The sequence below is a fragment of the Ascaphus truei genome, chromosome 13, assembly GCF_040206685.1.
Source record: "Ascaphus truei isolate aAscTru1 chromosome 13, aAscTru1.hap1, whole genome shotgun sequence".
Classification (NCBI taxonomy): domain Eukaryota; kingdom Metazoa; phylum Chordata; class Amphibia; order Anura; family Ascaphidae; genus Ascaphus; species Ascaphus truei.
The window spans coordinates 36,388,386-36,401,393 of record NC_134495.1 but is presented as its reverse complement, the minus strand read 5'-3'; the positions used below and the strand labels follow the sequence as shown (position 1 = coordinate 36,401,393).

Here is a 13,008-nt window from a genome sequence, read left to right as displayed (position 1 = left end):
GGGATAGGGTCTGGGACACAGGGAGCGGTGACTATGAAATGATCGGGATAGGGTCTGGGACACAGGGAGCGGTGACTATGAAATGATCGGGATAGGGTCTGGGACACAGGGAGCGGTGACTATGAAATGATCGGGATAGGGTCTGGGACACAGGGAGCGGTGACTATGAAATGATCGGGATAGGGTCTGGGACACAGGGAGCGGTGACTATGAAATGATCGGGATAGGGTCTGGGACACAGGGAGCGGTGACTATGAAATGATCGGGATAGGGTCTGGGACACAGGGAGCGGTGACTATGAAAACCCTCTATTTTCAATCCTATTGGCCACGTTATCCAGGTGCGCGTGTACACACACACTCACACACACACACACACACACAAACACACACGCGTCGCACTCACATCGCTCGGGCTCTCCGTGGGGAAATCCGGCACCGGCGGGATGGCTCCCTGCGCGATCAGCTGACCATACGACGGCGGAGCCTGCTGCTGGATCAGCTCCGCGTCCATCCGGGAGAGCGGCGCGAACACGCTGCGCCGAGAGAGGGGAAGAGTCAGGCTAAGTGTCAGCTCTTGGGCTCGCCGCCCCCTCCCCCCGCGCGCCCTCCTCACCTGTACTCCCGCGCCCGCGTGCTGTAGAGTCGGCAGGTGCACCCCAGTGCCACGACCAGCAGCGTGGCGCAGATCAGGCTCCCGATGACGGCGGCGGCGATGACCTTCCGGGGGAGGATGTAGCTGCAGGCCGCCTCGTCGCTGCCGTCCCGGCAGTCCGCCTGCCCGTCGCACACCCACGCCTCGTACACGCACCGCTCCAGGTCGCAGTGGAAACCCCCCGGCTGGCACCCCCGGCACCCCCGCTCGTCCGTGCCGTCTTGGCACGAGGTCTGGTAGTTGCAGCGCTCGCCCGGGGGGTAACACGCTCGGCCCATGGCACACGGGAAGTGCCCGTCGGTGCAGCCCAGGCACTTGGATTCGTCGCGACCGTTGGTGCAGTCCCAGGTGCCGTCGCACTTCTGCGCGTCGGTGTAGCAGCCGCCGCCTTCCTCGCCGCCGTCAGTGCGCAGGAGGCCCGGGCTGTTGCCGCAGGGGTTGTCCCACGGCAGGCAGAAGCCGCGCACGCGGTAGGTGGCGTTGAAGCCGCGCGGCCGGGGCGCCGGCGACCACAAGGCGGCGAATCGAGGGCGGGAGCCAAGAGCCTCGGACACTGGGTCGGCAGAGGCGGGAGACCTAGAGCCGGAGCCGTGGGCGCCGGAGCTGCGGGGGTCAGAGTCGGGGGTTACGGGGCCACCGGGAGAGTCGGAGCCGTACTGGTAAATGACGAGGACTCTCCCCCCGGCGGACTCCACGGTGACAGATTTGCCGTTGCTCTGCCGGTCCAGGGCCCGGAGGAGGTCGGGCACGTCCCCGAAACGCGCCTCGTACACCAGGAGCGCGTCGGAGTCGGACAGCTGCACAGCGGAGAAGCTCAGGGAGAGGCCACGGCCGTCGCCGGAGTCAATGTGCCACGAGCAGGAGGGGGGAGGCGGGGAGGGCGGGGTTCCGGGGTACCCCGGGGGGGTGAAGACCCCGTAGAAGTCCCGCAGAGTGAGGCTGCAGCGGGGGGGACACCAGAGCTCGTCCGAGCGGTCGTCACAGTCGTAGGATCCGTCGCAGCGAGACGAGAGGGGGACGCAGCGGGAACTGCAGAGGAAGAACCCCGGGGGGCAGGGAGAGGGGTCTGGGGGGACGGAGGGGGAGGGAGGCATTGTAACAGACCTGAGAAAGGCATCGTCACACAGTCTATAGCCCAGTCCCAGTCTATCTGCCCCCCCCCCAATCTCACCCCCTGCCCCGGTCTCTCTCTCGCCCCATGTCCCTGTCTATCTGCCCCCCCCCAATCTCACCCCCCGCCCCGGTCTCTCTCTCGCCCCCTGCCCCAGTCTCTCTCTCGCTCCATGTCCCGGTCTATCTGACCCCCCCCAATCTCACCCCCGTGTCCCGGTCTCTCTCTCGCCCCCCGTCCCGGTCTCTCTCGCCCCGTGTCCCGGTCACTCTCTCGCCCCCATGTCCCGGTCTCTCTCTCGCCCCCCGTCCCGGTCTCTCTCTCGCCCCCCGCCCCGGTCTCTCTCTCGCCCCCCTGTCCCGGTCTCTCTCTCGCCTCCCCGTCCCGGTCTCTCTCTCGCCCCCCGTCCCGGTCACTCTCTCGCCCCCCCGTCCCGGTCACTCTCTCGCCCCCCGTCCCGGTCTCTCTCTCGCCCCGTGTCCCGGTCTCTCTCTCGCCCCGTGTCCCGGTCTCTCTCTCGCCCCGTGTCCCGGTCTCTCTCTCGCCCCGTGTCCCGGTCTCTCTCTCGCCCCGTGTCCCGGTCTCTCTCTCGCCCCGTGTCCCGGTCTCTCTCTCGCCCCGTGTCCCGGTCTCTCTCTCGCCCCGTGTCCCGGTCTCTCTCTCGCCCCGTGTCCCGGTCTCTCTCTCGCCCCGTGTCCCGGTCTCTCTCTCGCCCCGTGTCCCGGTCTCTCTCTCGCCCCGTGTCCCGGTCTCTCTCTCGCCCCGTGTCCCGGTCTCTCTCTCGCCCCGTGTCCCGGTCTCTCTCTCGCCCCGTGTCCCGGTCTCTCTCTCGCCCCGTGTCCCGGTCTCTCTCTCTCGCCCCGTGTCCCGGTCTCTCTCTCTCGCCCCGTGTCCCGGTCTCTCTCTCGCCCCGTGTCCCGGTCTCTCTCTCGCCCCGGTTCCCGGTCTCGCCCCGTGTCCCGGTCACTCTCTCGCCCCCTGTCCCGGTCTCTCTCTCGCCCCCTGTCCCGGTCTCTCTCTCGCCCCCTGTCCAGGTCTCTCTCTCGCCCCCTGTCCCGGTCTCTCTCTCGCCCCCTGTCCCGGTCTCTCTCTCGCCCCGTGTCCCGGTCTCTCTCTCGCCCCGTGTCCCGGTCTCTCTCTCGCCCCGTGTCCCGGTCTCTCTCTCGCCCCGTGTCCCGGTCTCTCTCTCGCCCCGTGTCCCGGTCTCTCTCTCGCCCCGTGTCCCGGTCTCTCTCTCGCCCCGTGTCCCGGTCTCTCTCTCTCGCCCCGTGTCCCGGTCTCTCTCTCTCGCCCCGTGTCCCGGTCTCTCTCTCGCCCCGTGTCCCGGTCTCTCTCTCGCCCCGTGTCCCGGTCTCTCTCTCGCCCGGTTCCCGGTCTCGCCCCGGGTCCCGGTCTCTCTCTCGCCCCGGTTCCCGGTCTCGCCCCGGGTCCCGGTCTCTCTCTCGCCCCGTGTCCCGGTCTCTCTCTCGCCCCGTGTCCCGGTCTCTCTCTCGCCCCGTGTCCCGGTCTCTCTCTCGCCCCGTGTCCCGGTCTCTCTCTCGCCCCGTGTCCCGGTCTCACTCTCGCCCCGTGTCCCGGTCTCTCTCTCGCCCCGTGTCCCGGTCTCTCTCTCGCCCCGTGTCCCGGTCTCTCTCTCGCCCCGTGTCCCGGTCTCTCTCTCGCCCCGTGTCCCGGTCTCTCTCTCGCCCCGTGTCCCGGTCTCTCTCTCGCCCCGTGTCCCGGTCTCTCTCTCGCCCCGTGTCCCGGTCTCTCTCTCGCCCCGTGTCCCGGTCACTCTCTCGCCCCCTGTCCCGGTCTCTCTCTCGCCCCCTGTCCCGGTCTCTCTCTCGCCCCCTGTCCCGGTCTCTCTCTCGCCCCCTGTCCCGGTCTCTCTCTCGCCCCCTGTCCCGGTCTCTCTCTCGCCCCTGTCCCGGTCTCTCTCTCGCCCGTGTCCCGGTCTCTCTCTCGCCCCCTGTCCCGGTCTCTCTCTCGCCCCCTGCCCCGGTCTCTCTATCGCCCCGTGTCCCGGTCTCTCTCTCGCCCGTTTCCCGGTCTCTCTCTCGCCCGTTTCCCGGTCTCTCTCTCGCCCCCTGCCCCGGTCTCTCTCTCGCCCCCTGCCCCGGTCACTCTCACCCCGTGTCCCGGTCACTCTCGCCCCGTGTCCCGGTCACTCTCGCCCCGTGTCCCAGTCTCTCTCTCGCCCCCTGTCCCAGTCTCTCTCTCGCCCCCTGTCCCAGTCTCTCTCTCGCCCCGTGTCCCGGTCACTCTCGCCCCGTGTCCCGGTCACTCTCGCCCCGTGTCCCGGTCACTCTCGCCCCGTGTCCTGATCTCTCTCTTGCCCCGTGCCCCGGTGTCTCTGTCGCCCCGTGTCCCGGTCTCTCTCTCGCCCCGCGTCCCGGTCTCTCTCTCGCCCCGTGCCCCGGTCTCTCTCTCGCCCCGTGTCCCGGTCTCTCTCTCGCCCGTGTCCCGGTCTCTCTCTCGCCCGTGTCCCGGTCTCTCTCTCGCCCCCTGCCCCGGTCTCTCTCTCGCCCCGTGTCCCGGTCACTCTCGCCCCGCGCCCCGGTCTCTCTCTCGCCCCGCGTCCCGGTCTCTCTCTCGCCCCGTGCCCCGGTCTCTCTCTCGCCCCGTGTCCCGGTCTCTCTCTCGCCCGTGTCCCGGTCTCTCTCTCGCCCGTGTCCCGGTCTCTCTCTCGCCCCCTGCCCCGGTCTCTCTCTCGCCCCGTGTCCCGGTCACTCTCGCCCCGTGCCCCGGTCTCTCTCTCGCCCCGCGTCCCGGTCTCTCTCTCGCCCCGTGCCCCGGTCTCTCTCTCGCCCCGTGTCCCGGTCTCTCTCTCGCCCGTGTCCCGGTCTCTCTCTCGCCCGTGTCCCGGTCTCTCTCTCGCCCCCTGCCCCGGTCTCTCTCTCGCCCCGTGTCCCGGTCACTCTCGCCCCGTGTCCCGGTCTCTCTCTCGCCCGTGTCCCGGTCTCTCTCTCGCCCCCTGTCCCAGTCTCTCTCTCGCCCCCTGTCCCGGTCTCTCTCTCGCCCCGTGTCCCGGTCTCTCTCTCGCCCCGCGTCCCGGTCTCTCTCTCGCCCCGCGTCCCGGTCTCTCTCTCGCCCCGTGTCCCGGTCTCACTCTCGCCCCGTGTCCCGGTCTCTCTCTCGCCCCGTGTCCCGGTCTCTCTCTCGCCCCGTGCCCCGGTCTCTCTCTCGCCCCGTGCCCCGGTCTCTCTCTCGCCCCGTGTCCCGGTCTCTCTCTCGCCCCGTGTCCTGGTCTCTCGCCCCGTGTCCTGGTCTCTCGCCCCGTGTCCCGGTCTCTCTCTCGCCCCGTGTCCTGGTCTCTCGCCCCGTGTCCCGGTCTCTCTCTCGCCCCGTGCCCCGGTCTCTCTCTCGCCCCGTGTCCCGGTCTCTCTCTCGCCCCGTGCCCCGGTCTCTCTCTCGCCCCGTGCCCCGGTCTCTCTCTCGCCCCGTGCCCCGGTCTCTCTCTCGCCCCGTGCCCCGGTCTCTCTCTCGCCCCGTGTCCCGGTCTCTCTCTCGCCCCGTGTCCCGGTCTCTCTCTCGCCCCGTGTCCCGGTCTCTCTCTCGCCCCGTGTCCCGGTCTCTCTCTCGCCCCGTGCCCCGGTCTCTCTCTCGCCCCGTGTCCCGGTCTCTCTCTCGCCCCGTGTCCCGGTCTCTCTCTCGCCCCCTGTCCCGGTCTCTCTCTCGCCCCCTGTCCCGGTCTCTCTCTCGCCCCCTGTCCCGGTCTCTCTCTCGCCCCGTGTCCCGGTCTCTCTCTCGCCCCGTGTCCCGGTCTCTCTCTCGCCCCGTGTCCCGGTCTCTCTCTCGCCCCGTGTCCCGGTCTCTCTCTCGCCCCGTGTCCCGGTCTCTCTCTCGCCCCGTGTCCCGGTCTCTCTCGCCCCGTGTCCCGGTCTCTCTCTCGCCCCGTGTCCCGGTCTCTCTCTCGCCCCGTGTCCCGGTCTCTCTCTCGCCCCGTGTCCCGGTCTCTCTCTCGCCCCGTGTCCCGGTCTCTCTCTCGCCCCGTGTCCCGGTCTCTCTCTCGCCCCGTGTCCCGGTCTCTCTCGCCCCGTGTCCCGGTCTCTCTCTCGCCCCGTGTCCCGGTCTCTCTCTCGCCCCGTGTCCCGGTCTCTCTCTCGCCCCATGTCCCGGTCTCTCTCTCGCCCCCTGTCCCAGTCTCTCTCTCGCCCCGGTTCCCGGTCTCTCTCTCGCCCCGTGTCCCGGTCTCTCTCTCGCCCCGTGTCCCGGTCTCTCTCTCGCCCCGTGTCCCGGTCTCTCTCGCCCCGTGTCCCGGTCTCTCTCGCCCCGTGTCCCGGTCTCTCTCTCGCCCCGTGTCCCGGTCTCTCTCTCGCCCCGTGTCCCGGTCTCTCTCTCGCCCCATGTCCCGGTCTCTCTCTCGCCCCCTGTCCCAGTCTCTCTCTCGCCCCGGTTCCCGGTCTCGCCCCGTGTCCCGGTCTCTCTCTCGCCCCGTGTCCCGGTCTCTCTCTCGCCCCCTGCCCTGGTCTCTCTCTCGCCCCCTGCCCCGGTCTCTCTCTCGCCCCGTGTCCCGGTCTCTCTCTCGCCCCCTGTCCCAGTCTCTCTCTCGCCCCGTGTCCCGGTCTCTCTCTCGCCCCGTGTCCCGGTCTCTCTCTCGCCCCGTGTCCCGGTCTCTCTCTCGCCCCGTGTCCCGGTCTCTCTCTCGCCCCGTGTCCCGGTCTCTCTCTCGCCCCGTGTCCCGGTCTCTCTCGCCCCGTGTCCCGGTCTCTCTCTCGCCCCGTGCCCCGGTCTCTCTCTCGCCCCGTGTCCCGGTCTCTCTCTCGACCCATGTCCCGGTCTCTCTCTCGACCCATGTCCCGGTCTCTCTCTCGCCCCGTGTCCCGGTCTCTCTCTCGCCCCATGTCCCGGTCTCTCTCTCGCCCCGTGTCCCGGTCTCTCTCTCGCCCCGTGCCCCGGTATCAGACTCACCAAAACTGGACGCTGGCAGCATCAGGCATCCTGAGAGAGAGAAAGAGACGTCAGAGACTCTAATACACAGAGCGCACAGACGGAGGTGTCTAATACACAGAGCGCACAGACAGGGTGTCTAATACACAGAGCGCACAGACAGGGTGTCTCTAATACACAGAGCGCACAGACGGGGCGTCTCTAATACACAGAGCGCAGAGACGGGGGGCGTCTCTAATACACAGAGCGCACAGACGGGGCGTCTCTAATACACAGAGCGCACAGACGGGGTGTCTCTAATACACAGAGCGCAGAGACGGGGGGCGTCTCTAATACACAGAGCGCACAGACGGGGCGTCTCTAATACACAGAGCGCAGAGACGGGGCGTCTCTAATACACAGAGCGCAGAGACGGGGGGTGTCTCTAATACACAGAGCGCACAGACGGGGCGTCTCTAATACACAGAGCGCACAGACGGGGGCGTCTCTAATACACAGAGCGCAGAGACGGGGCATCTCTAATACACAGAGCGCACAGACGGGGCGTCTCTAATACACAGAGCGCAGAGACGGGGGTGTCTCTAATACACAGAGCGCAGAGACGTGGCGTCTCTAATACACAGAGCGCAGAGACGGGGGTGTCTAATACACAGAGCGCAGAGACGGGGTGTCTAATACACAGAGCGCAGAGACGGGGTGTCTAATACACAGAGCGCAGAGACGGGGCGTCTCTAATACACAGAGCGCAGAGACGGGGCGTCTCTAATACACAGAGCGCAGAGACGGGGGTGTCTAATACACAGAGCGCAGAGACGGGGGTGTCTAATACACAGAGCGCAGAGACGGGGCTTCTCTAATACACAGAGCGCAGAGACGGGGCGTCTCTAATACACAGAGCGCAGAGACGGGGGTGTCTAATACACAGAGCGCAGAGACGGGGGTGTCTCTAATACACAGAGCGCACAGACGGGGGGCGTCTCTAATACACAGAGCGCAGAGACGGGGCGTCTCTAATACACAGAGCGCAGAGACGGGGCGTCTCTAATACACAGAGCGCAGAGACGGGGTGTCTCTAATACAAAGAGCGCAGAGACGGGGGTGTCTAATACAAAGAGCGCAGAGACGGGGGTGTCTCTAATACAAAGAGCGCAGAAACGGGGGTGTCTCTAATACACAGAGCGCAGAGACGGGGCGTCTCTAATACAAAGAGCGCAGAGACGGGGGTGTCTCTAATACAAAGAGCGCAGAGACGGGGCGTCTCTCTAATACACAGAGCGCACAGACGGGGCGTCTCTAATACACAGAGCGCACAGACTAGGCGTCTCTAATACACAGAGCGCACAGACGGGGGCGTCTCTAATACACAGAGCGCAGAGACGGGGCGTCTCTAATACACAGAGCGCAGAGACGGGGCGTCTCTAATACACAGAGCGCAGACGGGGCGTCTCTAATACAAAGAGCGCAGAGACGGGGCGTCTCTAATACAAAGAGCGCAGAGACGGGGCGTCTCTAATACAAAGAGCGCAGAGACGGGGCGTCTCTAATACACAGAGCGCACAGACGGGGCGTCTCTAATACACAGAGCGCACAGACGGGGCGTCTCTAATACACAGAGCGCACAGACGGGGCGTCTCTAATACACAGAGCGCACAGACGGGGCATCTCTAATACACAGAGCGCAGAGACGGGGCGTCTCTAATACACAGAGCGCAGAGACGGGGCATCTCTAATACACAGAGCGCACAGACGGGGCGTCTCTAATACACAGAGCGCAGAGACGGGGCGTCTCTAATACACAGAGCGCAGAGACGGGGGTGTCTAATACACAGAGCGCAGAGACGGGGTGTCTAATACACAGAGCGCAGAGACGGGGTGTCTAATACACAGAGCGCAGAGACGGGGCGTCTCTAATACACAGAGCGCAGAGACGGGGGTGTCTAATACACAGAGCGCAGAGACGGGGTGTCTCTAATACACAGAGCGCACAGACGGGGGCGTCTCTAATACACAGAGCGCAGAGACGGGGCGTCTCTAATACACAGAGCGCAGAGACGTGGCGTCTCTAATACACAGAGCGCAGAGACGGGGGTGTCTAATACACAGAGCGCAGAGACGGGGTGTCTAATACACAGAGCGCAGAGACGGGGTGTCTAATACACAGAGCGCAGAGACGGGGCGTCTCTAATACACAGAGCGCAGAGACGGGGCGTCTCTAATACACAGAGCGCAGAGACGGGGGTGTCTAATACACAGAGCGCAGAGACGGGGGTGTCTAATACACAGAGCGCAGAGACGGGGCTTCTCTAATACACAGAGCGCAGAGACGGGGCGTCTCTAATACACAGAGCGCAGAGACGGGGGTGTCTAATACACAGAGCGCAGAGACGGGGGTGTCTCTAATACACAGAGCGCACAGACGGGGGGCGTCTCTAATACACAGAGCGCAGAGACGGGGCGTCTCTAATACACAGAGCGCAGAGACGGGGCGTCTCTAATACACAGAGCGCAGAGACGGGGTGTCTCTAATACAAAGAGCGCAGAGACGGGGGTGTCTAATACAAAGAGCGCAGAGACGGGGGTGTCTCTAATACAAAGAGCGCAGAAACGGGGGTGTCTCTAATACACAGAGCGCAGAGACGGGGCGTCTCTAATACAAAGAGCGCAGAGACGGGGGTGTCTCTAATACAAAGAGCGCAGAGACGGGGCGTCTCTCTAATACACAGAGCGCACAGACTAGGCGTCTCTAATACACAGAGCGCACAGACGGGGGCGTCTCTAATACACAGAGCGCAGAGACGGGGCGTCTCTAATACACAGAGCGCAGAGACGGGGCGTCTCTAATACACAGAGCGCAGAGACGGGGCGTCTCTAATACAAAGAGCGCAGAGACGGGGCGTCTCTAATACAAAGAGCGCAGAGACGGGGCGTCTCTAATACAAAGAGCGCAGAGACGGGGCGTCTCTAATACACAGAGCGCACAGACGGGGCGTCTCTAATACACAGAGCGCACAGACGGGGCGTCTCTAATACATAGAGCGCACAGACGGGGCGTCTCTAATACACAGAGCGCACAGACGGGGTGTCTCTAATACACAGAGCGCACAGACGGGGTGTCTCTAATACACAGAGCGCACAGACGGGGCGTCTCTAATACACAGAGCGCACAGACAGGGTGACTCTAATACACAGAGCGCACAGACAGGGTGTCTCTAATACACAGAGCGCACAGACGGGGTGTCTCTAATACACAGAGCGCACAGACGGGGGCGTCTCTAATACACAGAGCGCACAGATGGGGGTGTCTCTAATACACAGTTCGCACAGAAGGGGGGCGTCTCTCTAATACACAGAGCAACAGACGGGGGTGTCTAATACACAGAGCGCACAGACAGGGTGTCTCTAATACACAGTACGCACAGAAGGGGGGCGTCTCTCTAATACACAGAGCGCACAGATGGGGTGTCTCTAATACACAGAGCGCACAGATGGGGTGTCTCTAATACACAGAGCGCACAGATGGGGTGTCTCTAATACACAGTGCGCACAGAAGGGGTGTCTCTAATACACAGAGCGCACAGACGGGGTGTCTCTAATACACAGTGCGCACAGAAGGGGGGCGTCTCTCTAATACACAGAGCGCACAGTTGGGGTGTCTCTAATACACAGTGCGCACAGACAGGGTGTCTCTAATACACAGAGCGCACAGACAGGGTGTCTCTAATACACAGAGCGCACAGACGGGGTCTTCTATAACACTCTCTTACCACACAGGAGAAGTGTCACGAGAAGAGACATCCTGGTTACGTTGCGGTGGCGGTCTCTTCCTCAGTATAACATGTCTCGAGCAGTCTCTTTTTCTCTGTACACTGAGCCGTCTCTCACTGCCCTTTAAACTTTTTTAAACTTGCTGACACTCTCTCTCTGTATACAGAGCTTTCTGTCTCTCTCACTCCCTGTATATAGAGCTGTCACTCTCTCTGTATACTAAGTGGTCTGTCTGTCACTCTGTATTTTGAGCTCTCACTCTCTCTGTATACTGAGCTGTCTCTCACTGTCTCTTCCTGCCTTTTATTTTTCTTTGCACTTCCTTGTCCCAAACAGAAATCTCTTCCGCCTGCAGCTCTCTCACTCCCTCTGCTGTCTCTCTCTGCTCCTTACAGTGTGGCTGTCTCTCACTCCCTCTGCTGCCTCTCTCTGCTCCTTACAGTGTGGCTGTCTCTCTGCTCCTTACAGTGTTGCTGTCTCTCACTCCCTCTGCTGCCTCTCTCTGCTCCTTACAGTGTGGCTGTCTCTCACTCCCTCTGCTGCCTCTCTCTGCTCCTTACAGTGTGGCTGTCTCTCACTCCCTCTGCTGTCTCTCTCTGCTCCTTACAGTGTGGCTGTCTCTCACTCCCTCTCTCTGCTCCTTACAGTGTGGCTGTCTCTCACTCCCTCTGCTGTCTCTCTCTGCTCCTTACAGTGTGTCTGTCTCTCACTCCCTCTGCTGTCTCTCTCTGCTCCTTACAGTGTGGCTGTCTCTCACTCCCTCTGCTGTCTCTCTCTGCTCCTTACAGTGTGGCTGTCTCTCACTCTCTCTGCTCCTTACAGTGTGGCTGTCTCTCACTCCCTCTGCTGTCTCTCTCTGCTCCTTACAGTGTGGCTGTCTCTCACTCCCTCTGCTGTCTCTCTCTGCTCCTTACAGTGTGTCTGTCTCTCACTCCCTCTGCTGTCTCTCTCTGCTCCTTACAGTGTGTCTGTCTCTCTCTGCTCCTTACAGTGTGGCTGTCTCTCACTCTCTCTGCTCCTTACAGTGTGGCTGTCTCTCACTCCCTCTGCTGTCTCTCTCTGCTCCTTACAGTGTGGCTGTCTCTCACTCCCTCTGCTGTCTCTCTCTGCTCCTTACAGTGTGGCTGTCTCTCACTCTCTCTGCTCCTTACAGTGTGGCTGTCTCTCACTCCCTCTGCTGTCTCTCTCTGCTCCTTACAGTGTGGCTGTCTCTCACTCCCTCTGCTGTCTCTCTCTGCTCCTTACAGTGTGGCTGTCTCTCACTCTTTCTGCTCCTTACAGTGTGGCTGTCTCTCACTCCCTCTGCTGTCTCTCTCTGCTCCTTACAGTGTGGCTGTCTCTCACTCCCTCTGCTGTCTCTCTGCTCCTTACAGTGTGGCTGTCTCTCACTCCCTCTGCTGTCTCTCTCTGCTCCTTACAGTGTGGCTGTCTCTCACTCCCTCTGCTGTCTCTCTCTGCTCCTTACAGTGTGTCTGTCTCTCAGTCCCTCTGCTGTCTCTCTCTGCTACTTACAGTGTGGCTGTCTCTCACTCCCTCTGCTGTCTCTCTCTGCTCCTTACATTGTGGCTGTCTCTCTCCCCCTCTGCTGTCTCTCTCTGCTCCTTACAGTGTGGCTGTGTCTCTCTGCTCCTTACAGTGTGGCTGTGTCTCTCTGCTCCTTACAGTGTGGCTGTCTCTCACTCTCTCTGCTCCTTACAGTGTGGCTGTCTCTCTGCTCCTTACAGTGTGTCTGTCTCTCACTCCCTCTGCGGTCTCTCTGCTCCTTACAGTGTGTCTGTCTCTCACTACCTCTGCTGTCTCTCTCTGCTCCTTACAGTGTGGCTGTCTCTCACTCCCTCTGCTGTCTCTCTCTGCTCCTTACAGTGTGGCTGTCTCTCACTCTCTCTGCTCCTTACAGTGTGTCTGTCTCTCACTCCCTCTGCTGTCTCTCTCTGCTCCTTACAGTGTGGCTGTCTCTCACTCTCTCTGCTCCTTACAGTGTGGCTGTCTCTCACTCTCTCTGCTCCTTACAGTGTGGCTGTCTCTCTGCTCCTTACAGTGTGGCTGTCTCTCACTCCCTCTGCTGTCTCTCTCTGCTCCTTACAGTGTGGCTGTCTCTCACTCCCTCTGCTGTCTCTCTCTGCTCCTTACAGTGTGGCTGTCTCTCACTCCCTCTGCTGTCTCTCTGCTCCTTACAGTGTGGCTGTCTCTCACTCTCTCTGCTCCTTACAGTGTGGCTGTCTCTCACTCCCTCTGCTGTATCTCTCTGCTCCTTACAGTGTGGCTGTCTCTCACTCCCTCTGCTGTCTCTCTCTGCTCCTTACAGTGTGGCTGTCTCTCACTCTCTCTGCTCCTTACAGTGTGGCTGTCTCTCACTCCCTCTGCTGTCTCTCTCTGCTCCTTACAGTGTGGCTGTCTCTCACTCCCTCTGCTGTCTCTCTGCTCCTTACAGTGTGGCTGTCTCTCACTCCCTCTGCTGTCTCTCTCTGCTCCTTACAGTGTGGCTGTCTCTCACTCCCTCTGCTGTCTCTCTCTGCTCCTTACAGTGTGGCTGTCTCTCACTCCCTCGTCTGTCTCTCTCTGCTCCTTACAGTGTGTCTGTCTCTCAGTCCCTCTGCTGTCTCTCT

The 13,008-nt window shown here is 62.5% G+C and overlaps 1 protein-coding gene across 1 annotated transcript in view; it reads right to left on the bottom strand.

The window, feature by feature from the left end:
- Positions 1-10,841, bottom strand: part of LRP10 (LDL receptor related protein 10) — a 30,107-nt gene extending 19,266 nt beyond the window's left edge. Inside the window, 4 exon segments of the mRNA XM_075569095.1 lie at positions 406-535; positions 616-1,720; positions 6,659-6,688; positions 10,402-10,841. Coding sequence (XP_075425210.1) covers positions 406-535; positions 616-1,720; positions 6,659-6,688; positions 10,402-10,432 — 1,296 coding nt within the window. The 5' untranslated portion in view covers positions 10,433-10,841.
- Positions 10,842-13,008: the final 2,167 nt, after the last annotated feature.